Here is a 21,226-nt window from a genome sequence, read left to right as displayed (position 1 = left end):
TTGGGTCTTGAGGGGAGCTTGATGAGAGATCTTCACATCTAACTAAGAACAATATATAAGTAAAATTGGACATCGAATCACTTATGTTGTTCAACATCTACTTTTTTCATCTAATGTTAGACTCTAATTAGCCACCAGTCACCCCCTTCATTTGTGGGTTCATCCATTTATATGGTCAAGCTCTCCTTCAAGGAAAAAACCTTTTACATCAACACACATTTGCATCGTCACGTATGTCGCCTGAACATCATTATGAGAAAATATATTTTTGATATAATTACATCGATCATGTTTAGAACCATTGGTTGTGATATTACTATTTAGACTATAAGGGAGCCTTGAGGGATCATCAATTAGACTAGTGCAATCACACAAGTGAAATTGTACACAACATATTTACTATATATGAGTCATGTAATCACTTTTATGTTGTTCAACATCTACTTTTTTATCCATGTGACCAGAGTTTTAAAATAATTTAAAGTTTCTTATGAATCATCATCAACCCAATAAATAAGTCTTGCTTTCTTAACGTAAACAAAATTTTAGTAACATATTCATCCATTCAGGTGGTCAACTACAATTTGTACCAGGGGTTTCCGGAGGATTTGCGAGAAGAGATACCACACGGCGTACAAAAAAGATTAGGGGCATCAAATTTTATTTGTTTATTGCGTGTAAGTGTTAAAATAAATAAATTATATAAGTAATATATAAATAAATTTTAAGATAGACTCTTACGATCTTGAAGTAAAATCAATTTGAAAAATTAAAAATTATTAGAGAGACTCTAACAATTGCATTTATTTAATGTGAACGGTACAATATTATTGATATGATCTTTAATTTTTCTTTCATATTATATACTTATAATTATGTAGCACTTATTTACAATTAAAAAAAATTGTATATATATATATTGAGAGAGAGAGAGAGAGTTATCATTTTCATGTAATCGTAGGATTAAGAACTTCTTTCCAACAAATTTTACGAAAGAGTCAAGAAATAAGACAAAAACTATATAAAAAAAAAAGTGAAATAAATAAGTCTCATATTTAGTTTGATCATTTGATTTATAGTGTACATTGGTTTTTTCTTTTTCTTCTTTTTTCTAAACAATTTTTAGACACAACTGGACATTGTTTCAAGAGATGCTAGGAAACAGAAGTTACCTAAATATAGAGAACAAACAAAAATAATGACATGATGATATGGTAGGATATGTAATATTGTAATGTGAGTACCTAAATGAAATGAACACCGAGTCGCCACTAATTGAATGCTTACGTTACAAATTGGGCCTTGGCCCAAACATATTCACGTGGATCCCATATGCCTTTCGAAACATTTTCACAGGTGGCAATATTTCTAATTTTCTATTCGGTTGAGTTTGTTTTTTATCCAACTCCCTCCAATTCGGTTGAGTAGCATTGAAGATTTTAATCACATACTAGTATATCTATTTCATGCAACACACAAGTGTTGATTATATGCATTGCATTACATGTCACTTGTCTTATTTAAAGTTAATCACCCAACCAAACTCTAATTATGGATTACGTTGACATCAATGCTGATATAAACTAGTATATCTTATTTAAATCTCAATTCTCCAATCAGATTACCCACCGATTTAAGTGTTGGTGTCATATATAAGCGTAAACTACAATCGCGGGTTGGTCTGAAACCAAGATCTCCTATTTATTCACCACAAGAGGTTATAAAATAATTAAAATGCAATATTCCGGTTTCGAACCCCGGCCCTGTATATAAAATGCAATATCCCTTTTTTATCATGAACGGTTATAATATAATGAAAATTTGTTAAAAAAAATAAATAAGAATGAATTATTTTGATTTGTAAATTTTAATTTGACCTCTCGGTGCTAAAGGAGCAAATTAACAACAAAGACATCTAATAATTATTTCGAAATTTGTTTACAACTTGTAAGTACTAAAAACTATTTAATCGATGTAAGGAGACATGAACTTTATAAATCAAAAAGTGATAAAATAAAATTTTGTTTAATACATGCAAATATTGAAAAATATGGATATAATATTCAAGTTAGTTAATATTATGATGATCATTCTTTTCATTTTTCTTGATTCAAGAAATATCAAAACAAGAAGAAAATGTCGTTTTAGTACCAACACAGATTTTTGGGTTTAGGGAAACATGAGTTAATTTATGGGTTTAGAGAAACAAGAAAAATATGTTTTTAGGGGCTTTGTCTAACATGCACAAGTCATTGAATTTATGCATAGTGCACAAGTGATGGTTTATATTATAACGAATAGGAATTTTACAAAATCTACTGTTAAATGAAAAGTTTATATCATATAGATCATCTATAAAAATTTTAAATTTTTTTGAAAATTATTTGATATGTTATTGACACCCATCAAAATTAACGGTATTCAATAAAAACTTATAAATCGTTAATCTTGATGAGTCTCAATAACATATCAACTGATTTTCAAAAAAATTCAAATTTTTTATGGATAATCTATATGATATAAATTTTCAATCAAACGGTAAATTTTATAAAATTCGTATTCGTGATAATATAAACCACTACTTGTGCACCATGCACAACATAAATGGCTTGTGCATGTTAGACTTGGCATGTTTTTGGGTTCAATTACATTTTTTTGGGTGTGGTCCCTCTCTGCAATTTTATTTTTGAATGTGGTCCCTCTAAATTGATGATTGGGCATCATCTTTGACACATCATCACTTGCCATGTCATATGTTGTCAAGTCAGCCTCCATTTGCCACATATGCATTTTTTTTAACAGACTTTGACGGCAGGGACCAAAACCAAAATGATTTACACTTTCAGGAATTTTTTTTAAAACAAAGAAAGATACGAGGACAAAATCCAAAAACTTGCGAACTTACAGGGACAAATTGATCATTTAATTTAACATCAAATGAAATTATATTATTACGCTCAAAATTTTACACATCTGCAAAATACTAAATTATCGAAGGTTAATATAAATTACTAAATTGTTGATTCAAAGAAAATATAAATTATTAAATCTAATTCATATTGATAATGTATATTCTCTCTTTTTCTTGGTAGAGAAAAATGGTGGATAAGGTGTATTTTCTTTTTTCTTTTAATAATATACTATCTGATTCAAAGAAAATCAATATTTTTAGTACTCAAAATAATTCGTATATAATGCATATAGTGATTAAAAGTGAATAATTTGTTTTAGAAAACTAAACTTAATTTCTCATAATTTTTTAGGAACTAAACACATTTAACTAAAATAATTGACAGATATTTGGCTTAAATACAATTTTGGCCCACAAGTTTCACAATTGCTTGATTTTGGCCCCCTACGTTTCAATTGCCTGACTTTAACCCCCTAAGTTTCACAATTGTTCGATTTTAGCCTTCCAAATTTCAATTGCTCGATTTTGGCCCCCAAGTTTATCCCCTTTTGCATTTGCTAGCCTCCCGTTGAATTTGTTTAACTAAAAATTGGTTATGTGGCATTTAAAATATATATATATATATGTTTTAATTAAAAAAATTAAAAAATAATAATATTTGCTTTTATAAAAATGTATTAATTTTTTTTAATAAAAGGTTTAATAATTATTTTTTATTAAAAAATAGTTTACAAAGTTTTTAAAAAATAGTTCATAATATTTTTTTTTACTTTTTTATATAACAAAATTATTTTATAAACTACATATAATAAAAAAATTATAATTTAGTTTTTAAAAAAAAACAATTTGTATTTTTTTTTAAAATTTAAAATCATTTTTATTTATTTTTAAATACTTATTTGATTTTAAAATGCCACATAACCAATTTTTAATCAAAAAATTCAACGGGGGCTAGCAAATGCAAAAGGTGGTAAACTTGGGGGGCCAAAATCGAGCAATTGTGAAACTTAGGGGGTTAAAATCAAGTAATTGAAACGTGAGGGGCCAAAATCAAGCAATTGTGTAACTTGAAGGGTCAAAACTACATTTAAGCCTCATTATTTTGACATCGAGTAGACTGGACAAAAATACGACATCTATTTTATCCACTAATAGCACGGATACCAAGGCATACAAACAATATTAAAAAAAGTAAAAAGTGTTACTTTGTTGTATTTTTGTTTGAAAATTGTGTTTAAATAACATTTGTGATAGTTTTTTTTATGCTTCTACCCATTTTAAAGAACCTAAACCCCTAATACTCAAACCAACACATACATGATACATGTTTGTTAAATATGACAGCTATATTGAAATGCTATTTGAATTTATTATTAGAATGAACCAACTCTAAAATATAACTCATCATATCATATCCACTTTTCTTCTCAACACATCTACCAAATATTGCCTTGATTTATTTAGTTTGATTATAGCCACATTCTGTCAGATGCCTTGATGAGTATTTTGACATCTGAAAAAGAACCTAAATCAAACCTTAAAATTTGGTCATATCATATGTTTCATCCATCACAAAAAGACATGACCTCATTCTTACAACTTTGTGTTAATGTGAAAATAATGGAAAAGAAAAAATGACTTCATTAAGCTGCCGTTTTGACTTCGTCATGCCATTCACTAATTTCACCTTTCTGTGATCTCTTCTTCATCGACTGGAGCATACCATTCCGGCAACTGCTTAGTGTTGCTCAACCTGTAGTTCAAGAGAAGTTCCTCATCTTGAAGAACCCTAGTTGCTACCAAAACAACAGTTTTCAAAGTAGTAGGAACATGTGATTCACTATTCCTTGGAACTCTAGATTTGAACCATAAACTGCCAAATCTCTTCATATTTACTTCTTCATTTCCATATAATATATTAGGAATGTAAGCTCTCATGTCATTTTCAATCAACGGAAAATCATAAGGGCAGATCATGACATTTGGTAGCATCCCTTTTGAAGGATGATTAGCAAAATGTGCCAACGCTAATGGACTTCTACGCTCGAGTACATCATCACTATTATCTACTTGAGACCCTTTCTCATCTACCATTTTTCCACCATTCCACGGTTCTTTCCTGTCACCTCCACGACCCCAAGGTTGGGCGTCGATGACAGTCCCATCATGTCTTGTAATCAAATAGGGGTTTTGTTCATCAAGATATCCAGGGATATGATCATAATAAGCCGGGGAGTAGACTAATCCCGGATAAAAGGCTACCACAGCACCAACATCTACAACACCATCTAAAAATAGACCTTGGCCAGCGTCCTTGTGAGATATTTGAGAACGTTTAACATTGAGTGTGTAGCCAAGTTCATCCTTCAGTTTCTGAGAAAGTTCAGCTTGGCTTATCGGTCTTTGTTTTGGGACACCTGTGAAACAGATCGTTAGCAGATGAAAAGAAAAAATCGGCAACAGTTATAAATGTTGACAACAACATTTCATAGTCGTTGTCTATTAGGTTATATTTCTATCCCCCCCTGGATCAAAAGGAAGAGGAACAATATAATTTTTTGTCTTAACACTCCGATTCACAGGAGAAGGGCCCCTGATACTCCGGAGTTCGGCCGAGAGGTAGGTTAAGCCTAATCAAGGATTGTTCCGGCCAATATTTGAACTCGGATTCTCCTGAGCGGTTCGGCCATAACTGAAGCCTATTAACTGCTTATAGCCCAACCACTTGGTTGAAGGAAAAGGAACCATATGAGCTGACCAAGTAACGAGCAACAAATATTTCCAAAGGACAAGTAAACAAAGTAAAAATTAAAACAAAAAATTTCACCAGGATTGTTAGTTGGTGGGTCACACACTCACACCTACCATTGGCAGAACTAAGCACACTATGTTGAGGTAAAATGTTTGTTTGTTGAGATAACTTGAAGAAGTCGTCACTCAGTATCTTTTCATTTGGAAGAAGAACTTCATCCATAATCGTGCAAAATGCTTTAATTTGAGAATGAACATTTTCTTGTACTACCATTTGTTGATCAGCAACAGAGGCTTTACTGGCCATTTCAATAATCTCTTCTGCATCTGCTTCGCTAGCATTCTTCCCCAATCGATTATAGCTGGATATTCAAGTCTTTGCATGAGCAAAACATGTTAAGATTTTGAAATGAAAAAGAATCATATACAAGACAGAAGTGAATAAATTGGCAACTAACTTATATAAATCAACAATAACATCAGATAGATAAAAATTCATTTGTGAAACCTTAAAATGAAGAACCGACGCGACGAGAATCAACCTTCAAGGTACCTCAAAATACAGAGTTGATCATTAGTATATTTTTTAACATCGAAAAAAGTACCCAATGGTTCTATAAAAGGGCAGCCTGGTACTTTGAAACTCCAGCCGAGGGGATCTAGGTAATGGTCAGATCCATGTGCCTCTCCTCAAGGAGTATGACGGATCCCAACCAGATGCTGTAGAAGAATTACCAATTTACCACCCATACGGGACGGGACGGCAAAGCCTTACCAACTCATCATGCTATTCTTTACGGTAGAATGAACCGCAGGATTCAGGAAGCGGTAGCAGTAAGAGCACTAGGTCAGATATGCTGAAGAAGATGCAATTTGGGAACCGATTGACCGCTTCCAACAAGCTTATCCAGAGTTTGAGCTTGAGGACAAGCTCAAATCCGGGAAGAGTAGTGGTGATGTGGATACTTTTATAGGCGGCAATAATCGAGAAGGAACGCAACAGCCAAATCAGATTTTTCTTTTGCTTCCTTAATTGTTTTATTTGGTTTTTTACTTTATAGGTTAAATTATAATCAGCATAATCCTTTAATTTGTGATGTACTTCCTTGTTAATCGGGATCATATCATTCAGGATCTCTTTCCTTTATTATTAATGGTATTTAAAAAAGCTGTATTTAGTAAAAATAAAAGTGAAACAACTATTCTTTCATATTCAGTATCCTTAAAAGGGTCTCTGTTTAGGACAAATCCACTTGTATATATTCACAATAGGTCACAAGAAGGATTCTTTCATGTCTAGACTTGTGGCCAGGTCCTACACAAAGGTTCACAACACACTCAACCATGTTACTGATTACTCCCTCTGCCCCATAATATGTCATATTTGCAAAGACAAAAGTCTCAAAATAGGTGTCATTTAATCTTATCAATGTAACTTTAATTATTTTATTCCAATTGTATCCTCAAATTAATAGTGTATCACTCTCAACTCTCAAGTCATACTATACTTCATTCTGCATTTATGATAATGATGAACACACCAATGTTTAATAAGAATAATTTGATAAAATTGCTTTTTTATTTTTCATCTATAACTTCTTAATTCTTAATTTGGGTGAAATAGCCTAGTATGACACTTATAATGGGACAGAGGGCGTAGTAGAGTAGCCTTTGCCAAATAATAATCCCACTAGTTACCAATGTTGGAATTCGGAAGTAACATTCATTGATAATTCTTTCAATATAGGGCAATCAGTTGAAGTTTTGAAATTTGGAACAAGGCCATTTAAAGCTATTTGCAATTTGCAAACAGCTAACTCAATGGAAGGCAGCATAGCTTGACTTGGAAGCGCAATTTAGAGATGTTGGTTGGTTATCAAAGTTCAAGTGGCAGGCACCTATATTTACTTATTTCCAGATGCCCTTTTGGAAAACAAATATAACCATTTACCGCCAATTAGCATCTACATACAAGCCATTTCCGAAGACTTCTCCACTCACTGCTGACTAAATTTGAGCCATCTAAACCAATTTTAAAAAAATCAAACTGCTAGACAAACTGAATGTTGAGATCCATTTGACTAGCTCGAGCTACCGTTGAGTGTTAATTATAAGTATAAGTAGGGGCTGTAAAGCTGGTCTTTTGTATCCAAATCCAACCATTGTCAGAACTCCCTTTATTCCAAAACTTTAGTTGTTAATGGTATTTGCACATGGATTAACGAATCACTTAATTGATGTATATTGGATTTCTAAAACACCCAAAGTTTTGAAACAAAACTAAAATGCTTAAACTAAAGTTTTGGAATGGAGGAAATACTAATTAGTAATATACTGTGGATTCTTTCTATCTCTGTATACCCTTTTTCTATCTATAGTCTAAAATATCATCAAAAGTACCAATTAGATCAGGATGGTTGATATGTTACATTAGCATAGCTAGATAGAAATAAAAAAGAAGCGGATAAGAGAAAAAAACAAAAGGAGAAGAAAGTTTAATGCACCCTTGAATTGTAAACACGGACAACAAAAAACCACTTACCTTGTATAAAGGAACAAACGATTAAGATCAACTTCAAACTGTAGTTGTCTTGGATCCCTAGCAAAAGCAAAAGTGGGACTTTTTGCAAGAGTTTTCACAGCCTGAAAAAATTTAAATCAAGACTTTTATAATAAACTTCACATGATGAACAACAGATGAAAACTAAACTTGATTAGCTTAAAACATGGAAAATTGGTAAATCGTTAATTTCTGCAAGCACTACTACTATAAAAAATAAGATATCACCTATTGATTGCTTCTAATAATATAAATTCTACTCGATTGGTTAAACAAAATACATTATGCTCCACTCCGAATGAGCTATCCCCACTCAGTCAAGACCATGTGTCGTCAATTATCAGGGCAACAAGAAGACTAAAACACCATTTTTTGAATTGTTGCCATTTCTCCATTTTTTTTTTTTAATAAATGAATATTAACAACTTACACATATCTTGGCATATTCGCAACAAAAAAGTAGTTAATTTTCAATTGATACATAAGATAAGGAGATACCTCTTGAAATTTCTGAAATAAAAAAGCCATCTGATTTGAGGGAAAAGGAAGCTCCTATTGACAACCACGCACGTTTGTCAGCACAACACAATAGTTTTAGATGTTGGAAATGTACTGCTAGGTAAAAAATGGCTCAAAATCAGTTATAAAGTGGCTACTGAGTTAGTACATAAGTGACATCAGCAGAAATCTTATTTGGGATATATATAAATTAAGGGAGAGCTCAAGCAGAGAGAAATAAACTGAAGTAGTAATGACAAAAATAAGTTTACTATATGAAGCAAGGACTCCGACACAGACGCATGACATGACACGGACACGTGGCACTTCTAATGTAAAAAACATAGAATAACGACACTGTTATTTATTTATTAAAAATCTAAATTGAGAATCAAAATATATACATGTGCATCTAAGTTGAGCAAGTTATTTCATTAAAAAAAAGTTTTAAAACAATATATGACAGTATTTGACTTTTATTTATCCATCTAATAACGAAAAAATAATGTCGTTAATCCCTCATTGATTAGCATTGCTGTTTTGTCACATCTTTAACCCTTCTAGGCATGTCTGATATGTGTCTAAGAAGAGTAGAAGCAAAGAAAAAAAAATTGGGGACACTTGTCCGACATGTTTTCTATGAGTATCTTCCAGGTGTCAGACACCGATTCAAGAAGTGTCTGAGTAAAGAAAAAACTGATTTTTTTTTGGACACCTATCTGAGTGTCGGATACCGCGACACACCTAATCATATAGGTGTTCGTGCTTCATACAAAAACACATCATTTCTATAAACATCTTCCAAGCAACCTATCAACATGACACTACCTCTTTAATAACCCTTTCTCCCTTGATACAATTAAGTTGTCGCCCGTGTTGTCAAATAGCGCTACTGCGTATAGTTAAATGATAACAGTGAATTTGAACATACCACAATTCTTTTGTGATCCTTGATTTAGTATAAAGTGTTGTCTTTTGTCAAATAACAGTGATAACAGACTATAGCGCTGTGGCGTAGTGGTATTTGAACAAAGTACAAACCACTATTTTCTGCAATCTGCTATTGACAACATTAGCTGTCGCGCGCTGCAACTCAGACATTTTGAGTATTGGAATTGTTGATCCAACAACAACAGGTTATAGGTTCAAGTCGTGGAATCTGTTTCTTGCAAGTGCAAGGTAAGACTACATTGTACATACTATATACACAATGAATCTGACGCTTTCTTAACCCTCTATAGTATCATGCTTCCCTTTCTTAACTCTCCCAAATTCAACAGCACAAAAAATCCTATCAGAATCATGGCCTTGTCCTATTAAGGGTTGTTAGAGAAGTTGGCTAATTGAGTACTCCTACATTGTTATAGCGTGGCGGCAAGGCCCTCCATCGCTATGACATGGGTCCACGAAGCACTATTGAGAGAAGCAGTCATAGCGGCTGCCAAAAGCATAGCATGGCTAATTGAGTTCTATTATATCATCAATGTAGTGTGGCATCATAAAATTGACACAATTGAAACTTAGAACTTTAGGAAAAAATGAATACAATGTGATTCCCTTATAAGAATATCAGCATTATGACTGTGTAACCTCATTCACTAAAAAAAAAAACATTTTCATCTGTCAAAATACAAGAACAAGAAGTAAAAAGCCAAACCCATTTTCTTTAAAATAAAAAGAATCAATAGTTTCAACACAAAATCAAGAACAATAAGAACATTACTACTAATTTAACAAATAAAAGTGAGAAAGAGAGAAAGTGGGTATTAACTATTGAGAAGTGAAAAGAGTGAAAGAGAGAACCTTTGAAAGTTAAGAGCTCAGGGAAGAATGATCACCACCATCTCCGCCCTTGACGGCAAAGCTTGTGACATGGACCAAAACAACTATGATGTTTTTATGAAAATTGCTTTTTAGGCCCCCCAATATTACTCTTAGGCCCCTCAAACTGACGAAATTACCCCTAGAGTAATTATGGAGCGTAGCTTCCGAACATAAATAATTTTCGGATCATAGGTTCCGAATTTGTTTTTCTTTTTCACAACTTTGCTAACAACAATTTCTAGTTACAAACCGTTCCTTTCTTGCTATTCTGCTTCTCTTCCAAATCTTGAACGGTGGCACCAAGAAACTTCCCCAATACAAATACCACCTGTAGTCAACATTGAAGCACATGTTTCAAAGAGTTTCAACAAAGCCAAAACTTCAAGCAATGTCAGAGAAGGAGGACAAAAAACGGATCAAAACCATAAGCATTAACAGATTATAACTTCAGAAGCAAAATTCAAAAACTCATCCGATCCAAAAATAAATTTATTCGCGGTTTGGTTCGATTTTGGATGATAAATAAAAAAAATACAATCTGATCCGATTATATGGTTTATTTTGGATCGATTTTTGGATATTTAAATTATAAATTATAAATTTTTTAATAAATATTAATATTATAAAAAACACTAAAAAATAGTTTGACTTTTTTGAAGAAATAAACATTAAGTTCGGTCTAAAATATAATATATAATATATTAAAATTTATATTAATATTTTGAAATGTCAATTATCAATTATATTTTTCGTAAAAAAAATTATCAATTATATTTGAAATATATCATAAAGTAAAAAATAGATTAAATTTAACTATCAAATAGTATTAATAAATTTTATTGTCAGAAAAAAATATTAACAAAATTTAAAATGAAGAAAAAATAGGTTAATGTAATATATATTGATACTAATAAAAAGATAAATAAGTAAACATGTAGAGCTGTAAAAAGGGCATTAAGGGGCCGGCCCTTTAAGGGGCGGACCCACTTATTCCTGATTATTAATTTTATTTAAATTTTAAACACAATTTTTTTAGGGTGCCGATCGTGGACAGTGCTGATTGAAGAAAAAGAGAATAAGTTCACGACACTAGAAAAATTGTTTAAAATTTAAATAAAATTAATAATCGGGAATAAGTGGGTCCGCCCCTTAAAGGGCCGGCCCCTTAAGGCCCTTTTTACAGCTCACAGTGTATGTGATTTGGTTCGGTTTTGAAAAATTAATCTGAAATCTGATCCGATCCAGCGGTTTTCACAAAAGGACATCCAAACACATCAAAAAATATTTGGTTTTTTGCGGTTTTCGGTATTTTTGGATCAATTTGCGGTTTTTTTTTATTGGTTTGGATTTGATACCCTTAGTTATGACCACTTTCATAGTAAAATTTTCTGAAAAAAGAACGGGACAACAACAGAAAAAGTTGTTGAAATAGGACTCCATATGAAACCTATTTGGATCGCAACTTTCGAATCTAGGACAGTTTGGATTGCATCTTCCGAAGTTCATTTTCGTGATTCACAAATTCGTTAATTTCTAGAATCATTTTCAATTATTCAATTTATTAAGGAAGTGGCCTTTTTTTTTCCAAAATTTTTTAGGTTTCGAAAGTTACAATCCGAAAACGCTCTGTTTTGGAATGTAACTTCTGAAGTGTGTTCTTATTCGGATCCGAAGTGCGTGAGATGTTTTGTGTTCTTATTCGTTTGGACAACAGAGATGTCACAGAATGTGATTCGTCAATTTGTTTTCGTTTTTTTTGGTTGTCCATATCGAAAAAAAATTGAAAACAAAATAGATGTGGTTGAAATTTAATTATATTTGATTTAAATACATGTGGTTGAATTTGATTGGTACACATCATGCCACATCAGCATAGGGCATATGCCCTCAATTTATGTGAGGGTAGAGAAGAAAAAGCCTTAAAAGAAACCACAATTTTGATTTTTAATATGTATGGATGTGTTTGACAACTATACTCAATTTTGTCATAAATATATTTTATAGTATTTTCTAACATCCTTTCCTCTTTTATTTGTTATAAAAAAATTTAGTAAAAATCACAAGTATTAAAAAAAATTGATGGATAGTTATGATGGCACTGACACTCGACACCGATAATAATATGAGAATATGGCATAATTATGTGTGATCATAAGTGTCAGTGTCCGACACGGCCATCATAATTTGAGGAGTGTCTATGCTTCATAGGTTTGGAGGTAGTGTACTAAGAGATTTATCTTTGATAATTGAACTATTCTGTTTGATTGAAACAGTTGCAACCGTATGCTATAAGTATATTTGCAACGATGAATGCAAGACTAGAAGGAATTAAGTTTTGGGATGTGATTATGCATGTAGAAACACATTTTCTTGAATAGAACTCCATTACAAAATACAAACTTAAAATGTGGATGAAAATGCAGCATGTTTTGTGACTTATGTATATAATTTTCTTGTTTATCTCTTTTCCTAAGTAGAATCTTAATATGATTTCTGATTTTGTTTTCTTTGTCTTTGTTACAGCTATTGCGACAGTGGTAACTGTTGCTGAAATTTTGAAAAGCAACGGTCTTGCTGTTGAAAAGAGTGAGATACTAGCTTTTTTCTACTTTTATCTTTTTATCCCTATAGTGCTCTGGTGGTTGAATTGTCGGATTTGATTAATGATGGAATATTGATGCAGAAATCATGACATCAACCGTCGACATAAAGGATGATTCTAGAGGTAGACCAGTCCAAAAGGCCAAGGTAATAAGGGTGCAAACAGTTTCCTTTTTACTCTAATATTTGCTTTAGAGCAAGACCTGTTTGGCCTTGGTTCGTCCAAGTCATACACTCGCACAATTAAAAGAAGCTTCGCTAAATTTATAGTCAGGCCAAACAGTCTATTTCTTAGATATAGTATTCTTTATGACTTGTTCTAAGTTCTACATTTGATGAATCATGTTTTAGATTGAAATAGTACTTGGGAAGACAGCAAATTTCGATGAGCTGATGGCAGTTGCAGCTGCTGAAGATGGTGAAAATGGAGATGTTGAAGAACAGACCGCATGAAATTAAAGTAAAAAAACTACATCTGAATCGTTTGAAGATATGTAATCTTTAATGATTTGCATTTTTGTTGCGATGTAGAAGACATGTCATTTATAAACCATCCTGCCAAGGTGGAGCTAAATCTAGTACCTCTTTTACTAGACTTCATGGCATGTCCCTATTCCATGCCTGGACTGTAAAATTAATTGACGTACTGTAGCTGCAATATCTCTTTCGCCATGTGACACAGCTTCGAAGATAAATAATACAGAACAGACCCTCATGCTACCGATCGGAGGAAACTAAAACTGTACTGTCATGCATACCATGCCAGTATATATGTCTTGCAACTGTGTAATTCATATCAATTTAGAACATATATAGTCATAACAAGTAGCTTTCTCGTGTGCTTGGAAGCATTCGATAAATGAAGACTCTGTCTAATTTGAAGAACAAGGACCTGTCATTTTCCTCATTTTTTCCGATAAGGTGTGTACTGTCTGTAATATTTGTTAAACCATTTATGAGGTAATGGAATGTAGTATCATTTGGAAGGCAGTTTTTCATCAGCATTAACTCAAAAAAGGATGCCGCTTTTTCAGGATTACCAGCCTTACAGCAACCACCAATAAGTATAGGGTATGTGACAATATTAGGCTCCAAATTAAGAGTCATTAAAATAACTATCATCATAATATAAAAGTCACTAAAATAACTAATACATATTTAATAATTTCAAAGTTAACACTAAAGACAAGTGTTACATAACAATGTTGCAGTGTTACATAATAATGGTTTTTTAACCATTGAATATCAATGTTGCAAATTTAACTTCCGAGTATGTGATGAATTATAATCATAGGAAACTTGTTTTTTAATCATAGGAAATTTCTCTGGTAATGTGAGTCTAGCCATTAAACTACTTGACAAAAAAATTGGTTAATACTTGTAGATTCTTTTATATATAGTCCAAAAAAGTATATGCACTATAAGTAAACAAAAATGGATAATACTTGTAGATTCTTTTATATATAGTCCAAAAAAGTATATGCACTATAAGTAATAACTACACCGAGACTATTTTGTAAGAGATTTGGATATGATTATTTGTTTAAGACACTAAGGGTCTGTTTGATTCAGCAGAAAGGAGAGGAGGGGAGGGATTTTAATATAGGAGAGGGGAATGGAGGGGAGGAGAGGGATAAATTTTCATTAAATATATGTTTGGTTCAAAAGAAGGGGAGGGGGGGTCTTGTTAACATGTGCCCTAAGGGCACATGTTAAGATATACCAAAATAGAAACTCAACATTTAATGATACAAGAAAATTTAATGCTTCAAAAGTTAAAATACATAGATTAGCATTTAATATTTTCTATTTTTACTTCCTTAACATGTGCCTTAGGACAAGTTGTTTTAGACTATGTTGCCCCGGAATAAAAAAACTCACGTAACAAAACAAACCAAACCGTAATAAAACAATAGAAGAAGGTTTAATTAATTATGATTAGGACAAGTTGTTTTAGAACAAAGTTTAATTGGTACGATATAGAACTTTTGCTGGACAACGTACCAGTATGAGAAAAAGCAACTTATAGAACAAAGTTTGAGAGAAATGCGGGAGAAACAAAGAGAAGCAACATCGAATAAGTTTATCAGCAATGTAAAAGAAGAACAGTTTTGGAATTATAATATAAAATTGAGGATAATTTTGTGAATCTAATAAAAATAGAAACATCATCCCTCCCCTCCCCTCCCCTCCCCTCCCCTCCCCTCCAAATCCCCCCAAATTGGGGGAAGCAAAAACTGGCTCTTGGAGGGATTTTGCTCCCCTCCCCTCGCCTCCCCTTCTAAAAATTGAACCAAACACAAATACTTAAATATATCACCTCCCCTCCCCTCCATTTACCCCGAACCAAACACACCCTAACATGCAGTGCAGATTAACTAACATAAAAAGTGTAACTTTGTATCTTGAAGTAAACTTCCTTGGAGTTGTTGACTGTTTGAAGAGTTTTAAAATTAACATGAAATCCAAAAAAAAAAACAATGAAGTATATTGAGAGGTCATAAAAATAAATTAAAATTTATATAGCCCCACTTGATAACAATCACTAATCAGGTAAAACAATCGATCATTCATTCATTCATTCATTCATATCAGAAAACAAGTTTTAAACTGCATAATAATAGAGTTAAACAAAAGGAACAAAATACATAATGGAATTCATAGCAAACATCCAGGACCAAATGACTCAACCATCCATGGTTTTGATGGCACAAGACTTGACCTGACACGACTTATCAATCCTTCTCCAGACACAGGCCTGGAAAATTGTAGAAGAGGTGTTGGAAGATTTTTTTGCTTTAAAGGTAATATAGTACTTATAACCAGAACAAAGTACTCGGGTTGACTTGATAAGCTCATCAAACTCATATGGCTCAAATTGTGGATCCTGGATAAATAAGAAAATTAGAACAACAATAATAATGAAGTTGATGGATGAATATTGGAATGATAGTTAAATAGTAGTAGTTTAGAACCAACCTACCTGATTGTTGTCATCATTGTACTTTTCCAAAGCAATGTAGGAAAGTTCAACGAGAAGAGTGCGAATAGCATCAGTTAAGATCAAGGGCATCAAAGCACCACCTAACCCTGGTGGAGGGGCAATAATGGCATCAAAGGGCTGAGTTGTCCAGAATGAATCATCGTTATGGAGATTATGCAAAACACAAAGTTAATCATCAAAATTATTATTACGTGAAACACAAAATTAATCATCATCAAAATTACTAAGTGAAGTAAAACACAAAATTAATATCATCAAAATTGTTTTAAAAAATTGTTCATCGGAACGAATCTATTTGAATTGAAATCACTCAAACAAGTCTATCTATCTATCTATCTAACCCTAATTCGAAATTGAAATTGAAATTAGCTAACCCTAATTATTGGGGAACAAAAACAGAGAAGAAAGATGATTCTGACAAAATCTTCGATTATCAAGTGAAACACAAAATTGAAGAGATACATACACCTAGTTCTCCAAGGCTCTTCTTATACTCATCATCGAGGATTCTAATACGTTCCCGTTCCGCATGCAGCCCCTTCCTTCTTCCAACACGTTTCCGTTGCGATTTCAGCCCCTTACCTCTTTCAACACGTTTCCGTTCCGATTTAAGATCCACGTTATCATCTTCAACATGTTTCTGCGTACCTCCTTCGACACTGCTTTTCTGCAACAAAACTCTATCCATCGATCAAGAAGAGATATTCGATTTCAAATAATCACAATAAAAAATTACGTACTACCTTCCGTATTTATAATCACTCATCCGGCCCAGAATAGAGAAAGCCCTATGTACATTATGGGCTGCCCGGCCCAATGTTCAAACACTATAAACTATAACTTCGAACTTGCTGTGCACCGGTCTAATTAGGTAAAAAAAATATTGTAATATTAAAAGGTATTTTAAAAAAAAAACTTTATTGTAAGCAAAAAATGCGGGTTTGATTCCCACGGTAGATAATTTCTTTTTTTTTTTAATTTAAAATTGGAATAAAAAGAGAGGAAAAATTAGTGAGAAAAAGATTAGGCTTAGGGTTAGCGTATATATATATATATATATATATATATAAAATAAGAAAAGATTATAAATGCATTTAATATTATGTTAACATATTAGGATGACAAAATTACACTGCATGTCATTTATCTTATTTTTTGGTAACACTTTGGTCCTTATATTATTTATTTATAAAAAATAAAGGACCTAAATGTTATAAATAAAAAATAATAAAGGATCATAGTGTTACAAAAAAAAGATAAAGGACCAAAGTGTTAAAAAAAATAAAGACTAAAGTGTTAAAAATAAATAAATAAATAAAGGACCTGTAGTGTAATTTTACCTATTAGGATTTTTAACTATAATCACGATTGAAAAACATGTTCTAGTGGTTGAAAAACTATATTGTAAGCAAAAGATGCGGGTTCGATTCCCCTTGTAGACAAATTATTATTTTTTAATATAAAACTACAATAAAAAGAGAGAAAAAATGATTAGGTTTAAGGTTAGCATATCAGAATAAGCTTAGAATATAAGAGATTATCTATTTATTTTTCTTCCTAAAATATTAAAAAAGACCAAAATATGCTTAATATAGTCACACATTTTTTTAAATGAAATTAACAATGACATATATTACACATGTTTTGTGGATGAAAAAGTTTCCTAACATCTCTTATATTTCCAATTAAAGTTTTTATTTTTTTCCACATAAAAATATACCTCTATATAAACAGGAGCAGGGGTGGGATGGGTAGCTCAACTGGTTAAGCTAGTTGAGCTAAGGGTTAAGGAGCAGGAGGTCCAGGGTTCAAGTCCTGACAAAGGAGAAAAACTAACATTGTAATATTAACAACTAACATTGCTTATCAAAAAATAAATAAAATTAAATAATGCAGAACTTTTTTTGATGTATTTGTTTTCGATGTATTTGTTGATTTCAATTTGGATGCTTGGTTTGAAAAAACAAAAATTTTGCATTGGAGACTTTTTTTGTTGCAGTTTTTTTCTGCATAATGCAGAACTTTTGGAGCGTTTTAGTTAAGTGTAAGGAGTGGACAACTGTTACCGGTGCAAAAAAGGGAGGTAACTGCTACATGTTTATGAGTACATTATTTCTAAGTGTCTTATAAGTTGTCTAACTTCAAATAAGAGTACTTTTTTCTTTCAATTTCATTATTTTATGACTTGATAGATGGAGGGTCAATTCAACAGTTTTGGAATGGACAATGAGTTACGAAGAAGGTTAAGATGAAAAAAAGAAGAATTTTCAGGGATAAATTGGAAGAACATAATAAGTTGTGAATCAAATGAATCACTTGATGTATAGTTAAATTTTTATAGATTATTACTATTTTAAATTTAAAATAGTAAGTTTACATTGTAACTTGTGCATTTTATATCTTTTATATTATAAGCTTGTATACACAAGCAAACTCTAAACCCTAATTTGTTTTCCATGTTTTCCCTCCATTTTATCTTGCAATTTTTATTAAAAAATAATACAATTTTGTCTTGACTAGGATTCGAACCCGTAACCCTTCAATGCAAGGCAATATTTCCAACCATTATGGCAAGTATACCAATTATGATTAAAATTATGTGCAATAATTGATAAGCACCATCAATTTTAAAAGTATATCATATCAAAATTATTGTTGACTATATTATTCATCGCGAAATATTTTTATGTCTTTCCTGATCAATGATTTTTTTTCTACCGGATCATAAATTTAGAGAATAATTATCATGTAAGATTTGGAAAATTATTATCATGTGTAATTTGAAAAGTTATTATCAAACTCAATTCTACTAAATCAATTTTTTTGCAATACAACCAAACACAACCATAGTCATGTCACTAATCACATTCATTATTTTGTTTTTAATATTGCAGATTTAATATTAACCGATGATCAATTGATATAATATGCACTAGCAGACCAATTGTTATTTAAATTATGTCCACAAAGTGTTAAGCTCCATCAACTTTCATAGGAAAGATTTCATACGACAATTAAGCACCATCAATTTTCATTGCACAATTTAAACAATTAAAAACCGATAATCTCTTATATTATAAGCTTGCTAACATAAGTTAACCCTAAACCAAAATTTTTTCCCCTCATTTTCTCTTTGTTTTTATTGCAGCTTTATATTAAAAATATACAGATTTGTCATCGAACCTGCATCTCTTACTTACAATAAAACATTTTAACCGCTAAAACATGTGCTTCAATTATGAAAGAATTTAGGAATCCTAATATGTTAACCCTGTTTTCAATAAATTTGAACGGCGGAATTAATCACAATTTTTATTTATTTATGGATGTCTACTTAAGTTTATGTTCTTGATTACGTCTTTAATTTTTTTTTAACCTTTAATTATCATCAATTTTTGAACCTTTAGTTATCAGCAATTTTTTTTTAATAAGTAAACAAAACGATGGGGTTCAAAAATTATTTAAAAAATATATAAAATATAAAATAAGCACATAAACAAATATAGAATAATTAGTCCATGAAATTCCCTATACTACTCTTATTGAAAATGCTCTTAGAATTTTTGTATTTTATTTTTTATTATTACATATTACACCTAATTAGACCCATGCACCGCATGGGTCAAAGTTCTAGTTAAATGTATAATCTATACATAATATAAAGAGAATACATGAGTTTGTGGTGGACTTTATAAAATACCAAAAATACCCTTGGCTAATTGGTAACCTAATAAATATATAAAATATAAAGAGGATACAAATATTTTTGGTCTCGACTTTTCATAATATCAACAATACCCTTATTTTTTTAGCAATAAAAATCTTTTATTAACAAACTCACCATAACATAAGACATTTTGTTTTGGACATAAGTTAGACACAGGCAGGCGCGGAACGCGCCTGTCTGGCCCGCTAGTTTTTAAATAAATAATTATTATTTTGCAATAAATATTTACTATTTTTGGTTACTTTAACATGTGTAATGTTGCACATGTTAGACAAACCCTATTTAATATTATGTCATAAAGAGACTATTCATTTTGAAGAACAATTAACCTATTTAACTTTTTGTTTGAATTCATAGCTTATTCCGTTTTATTTCTTTTTCGTGCATTTTCAAGTTGTCTTGGAAAAACTCAAGTTGTGTTTGTTTTGTATCTTAACTACACATTTGGTCCCTTACGTTTATTTTAGGTTTCAATTTGGTCCCTTACGTTTAAAAAGTATCAATTTGGTCCCTTACGTTTATTTTACGTTTCAAGTTAGTCATTTCCGTCAATTTTGTCACATGTGGCAGTCAATTTGCATATGTGGACTGACACGTGGCACTTGGATACACTGACACGTGTACTGTTCAAACGGTGTTAGTGAAAAAACTAACGGAAAGGACTAACTTGAAACCTAAAATAAACATAAGGGGCCAAATTGATACTTTTTAAACTTAAGGGACCAAATTGAAACTTAAAATAAACGTAAAGACTAAATGTGTAGTTAAGCCTTATTTTAATTTCATCTCTTCTCTATTCATCATCTCATTGTTGTTGATACTACTCTTTGAAAAGTATAAGATGAATTTAAGTTGTTGATGTTTCTCCATCATGTTTGTCTATTAATAGTTTATATATTCATAATTGGTTTCTCTTTTGCTATTACTTGTTCATATCAGTATATTGGATATATTATGTAGGTTTATATACGTATTATTCAATCAAATAAAAAATGTGTTGCTACCACAAAATCCACAATATTCTTCCGTATAATACAGGTCGAAAAAGTGGCAAAACAAAAGAAAAAGTGGGAGAATGATGAGTTAATTTGAAAGTAATTTGAGGAGGTATACAATAATGAAAGGCAGGGTAATCCAAATCCATGATGAAATATTTCAAATTCATTTCAAAACAGTAATAATATTCTTCATATAGGTGGATCCAATACAGCAAAGACGATTTTCCAAATGAAACAATCAGAAAGAAACTATGAAAATTAAATCGCATTAGACCACTAAAATTTCGTTAATAGGTTTGTTCCACATCCTAGTCTATGGTTGCTGCTCGCAATGTACACAATCAGGAAGCCA

At 31.6% G+C, this 21,226-nt stretch overlaps 3 protein-coding genes across 6 annotated transcripts; 1 reads left to right on the top strand and 2 right to left on the bottom strand.

The window, feature by feature from the left end:
• Positions 1–4,260: 4,260 nt before the first annotated feature.
• LOC123916738 lies at positions 4,261–11,001 on the bottom strand. 4 transcript variants are annotated; one of them, XM_045968259.1, is made up of 5 exons: positions 10,524–11,001; positions 8,721–8,774; positions 8,205–8,305; positions 5,777–6,024; positions 4,261–5,328 (listed from the first exon to the last, which is right to left on the bottom strand). In XM_045968259.1, exons 2-5 carry the CDS (start codon positions 8,748–8,750, stop codon positions 4,595–4,597), a joined length of 1,113 nt encoding a protein of 370 aa, XP_045824215.1. In that variant the 5' UTR covers positions 8,751–8,774; positions 10,524–11,001; the 3' UTR covers positions 4,261–4,594. The 4 variants fall into 4 exon arrangements, with proteins under 4 accessions (XP_045824215.1, XP_045824216.1, XP_045824214.1 ...); XM_045968260.1 differs by having other exon boundaries at positions 8,721–8,837; positions 10,524–10,993; XM_045968258.1 differs by having other exon boundaries at positions 8,721–8,834; positions 10,524–10,992.
• Positions 11,002–13,030: 2,029 nt separating this feature from the next.
• LOC123914829 (uncharacterized protein At2g34160-like) lies at positions 13,031–13,660 on the top strand. The gene is made up of 3 exons (XM_045965998.1): positions 13,031–13,130; positions 13,228–13,292; positions 13,497–13,660. Exons 1-3 carry the CDS (start codon positions 13,031–13,033, stop codon positions 13,596–13,598), a joined length of 267 nt encoding a protein of 88 aa, XP_045821954.1. The 3' UTR covers positions 13,599–13,660.
• A 2,034-nt stretch (positions 13,661–15,694) lies between these two features.
• On the bottom strand, positions 15,695–16,883 carry LOC123915831. The gene is made up of 3 exons (XM_045967087.1): positions 16,616–16,883; positions 16,129–16,266; positions 15,695–16,032 (listed from the first exon to the last, which is right to left on the bottom strand). Exons 1-3 carry the CDS (start codon positions 16,835–16,837, stop codon positions 15,832–15,834), a joined length of 561 nt encoding a protein of 186 aa, XP_045823043.1. The 5' UTR covers positions 16,838–16,883; the 3' UTR covers positions 15,695–15,831.
• Positions 16,884–21,226: the final 4,343 nt, after the last annotated feature.

This window comes from Trifolium pratense, linkage group LG3 (assembly GCF_020283565.1).
Source record: "Trifolium pratense cultivar HEN17-A07 linkage group LG3, ARS_RC_1.1, whole genome shotgun sequence".
In the NCBI taxonomy this organism is placed as follows: domain Eukaryota; kingdom Viridiplantae; phylum Streptophyta; class Magnoliopsida; order Fabales; family Fabaceae; genus Trifolium; species Trifolium pratense.
Note: the sequence above shows the minus strand (reverse complement) of the source record. Positions and strands in the feature narration are given on the sequence as shown.

Bases quoted from the DNA above. Each gene is read 5' to 3' on its own strand.
- LOC123916738 (XM_045968259.1), bottom strand. From the start codon at position 8,750: ATGGCTTTTTTATTTCAGAAATTTCAAGAG. The intron at 8,306-8,720 runs GTATCTCCTTAT...AAATTTTTTCAG, and splicing joins TATTTCAGAAATTTCAAGAG to GCTGTGAAAACTCTTGCAAA. The intron at 5,329-5,776 runs GTAGGTGTGAGT...TCTGTTTCACAG, and splicing joins TGTGCTTAGTTCTGCCAATG to GTGTCCCAAAACAAAGACCG.
- LOC123914829 (XM_045965998.1), top strand. From the start codon at position 13,031: ATGATTTCTGATTTTGTTTTCTTTGTCTTTGTTACAGCTATTGCGACA. The intron at 13,131-13,227 runs GTGAGATACTAG...ATATTGATGCAG, and splicing joins CGGTCTTGCTGTTGAAAAGA to AAATCATGACATCAACCGTC. The intron at 13,293-13,496 runs GTAATAAGGGTG...ATCATGTTTTAG, and splicing joins GACCAGTCCAAAAGGCCAAG to ATTGAAATAGTACTTGGGAA.
- LOC123915831 (XM_045967087.1), bottom strand. From the start codon at position 16,837: ATGGATAGAGTTTTGTTGCAGAAAAGCAGTGTCGAAGGAGGTACGCAG. The intron at 16,267-16,615 runs GTATGTATCTCT...TGGACAACTCAG, and splicing joins AGAGCCTTGGAGAACTAGGT to CCCTTTGATGCCATTATTGC. The intron at 16,033-16,128 runs GTAGGTTGGTTC...TTATTTATCCAG, and splicing joins ACAATGATGACAACAATCAG to GATCCACAATTTGAGCCATA.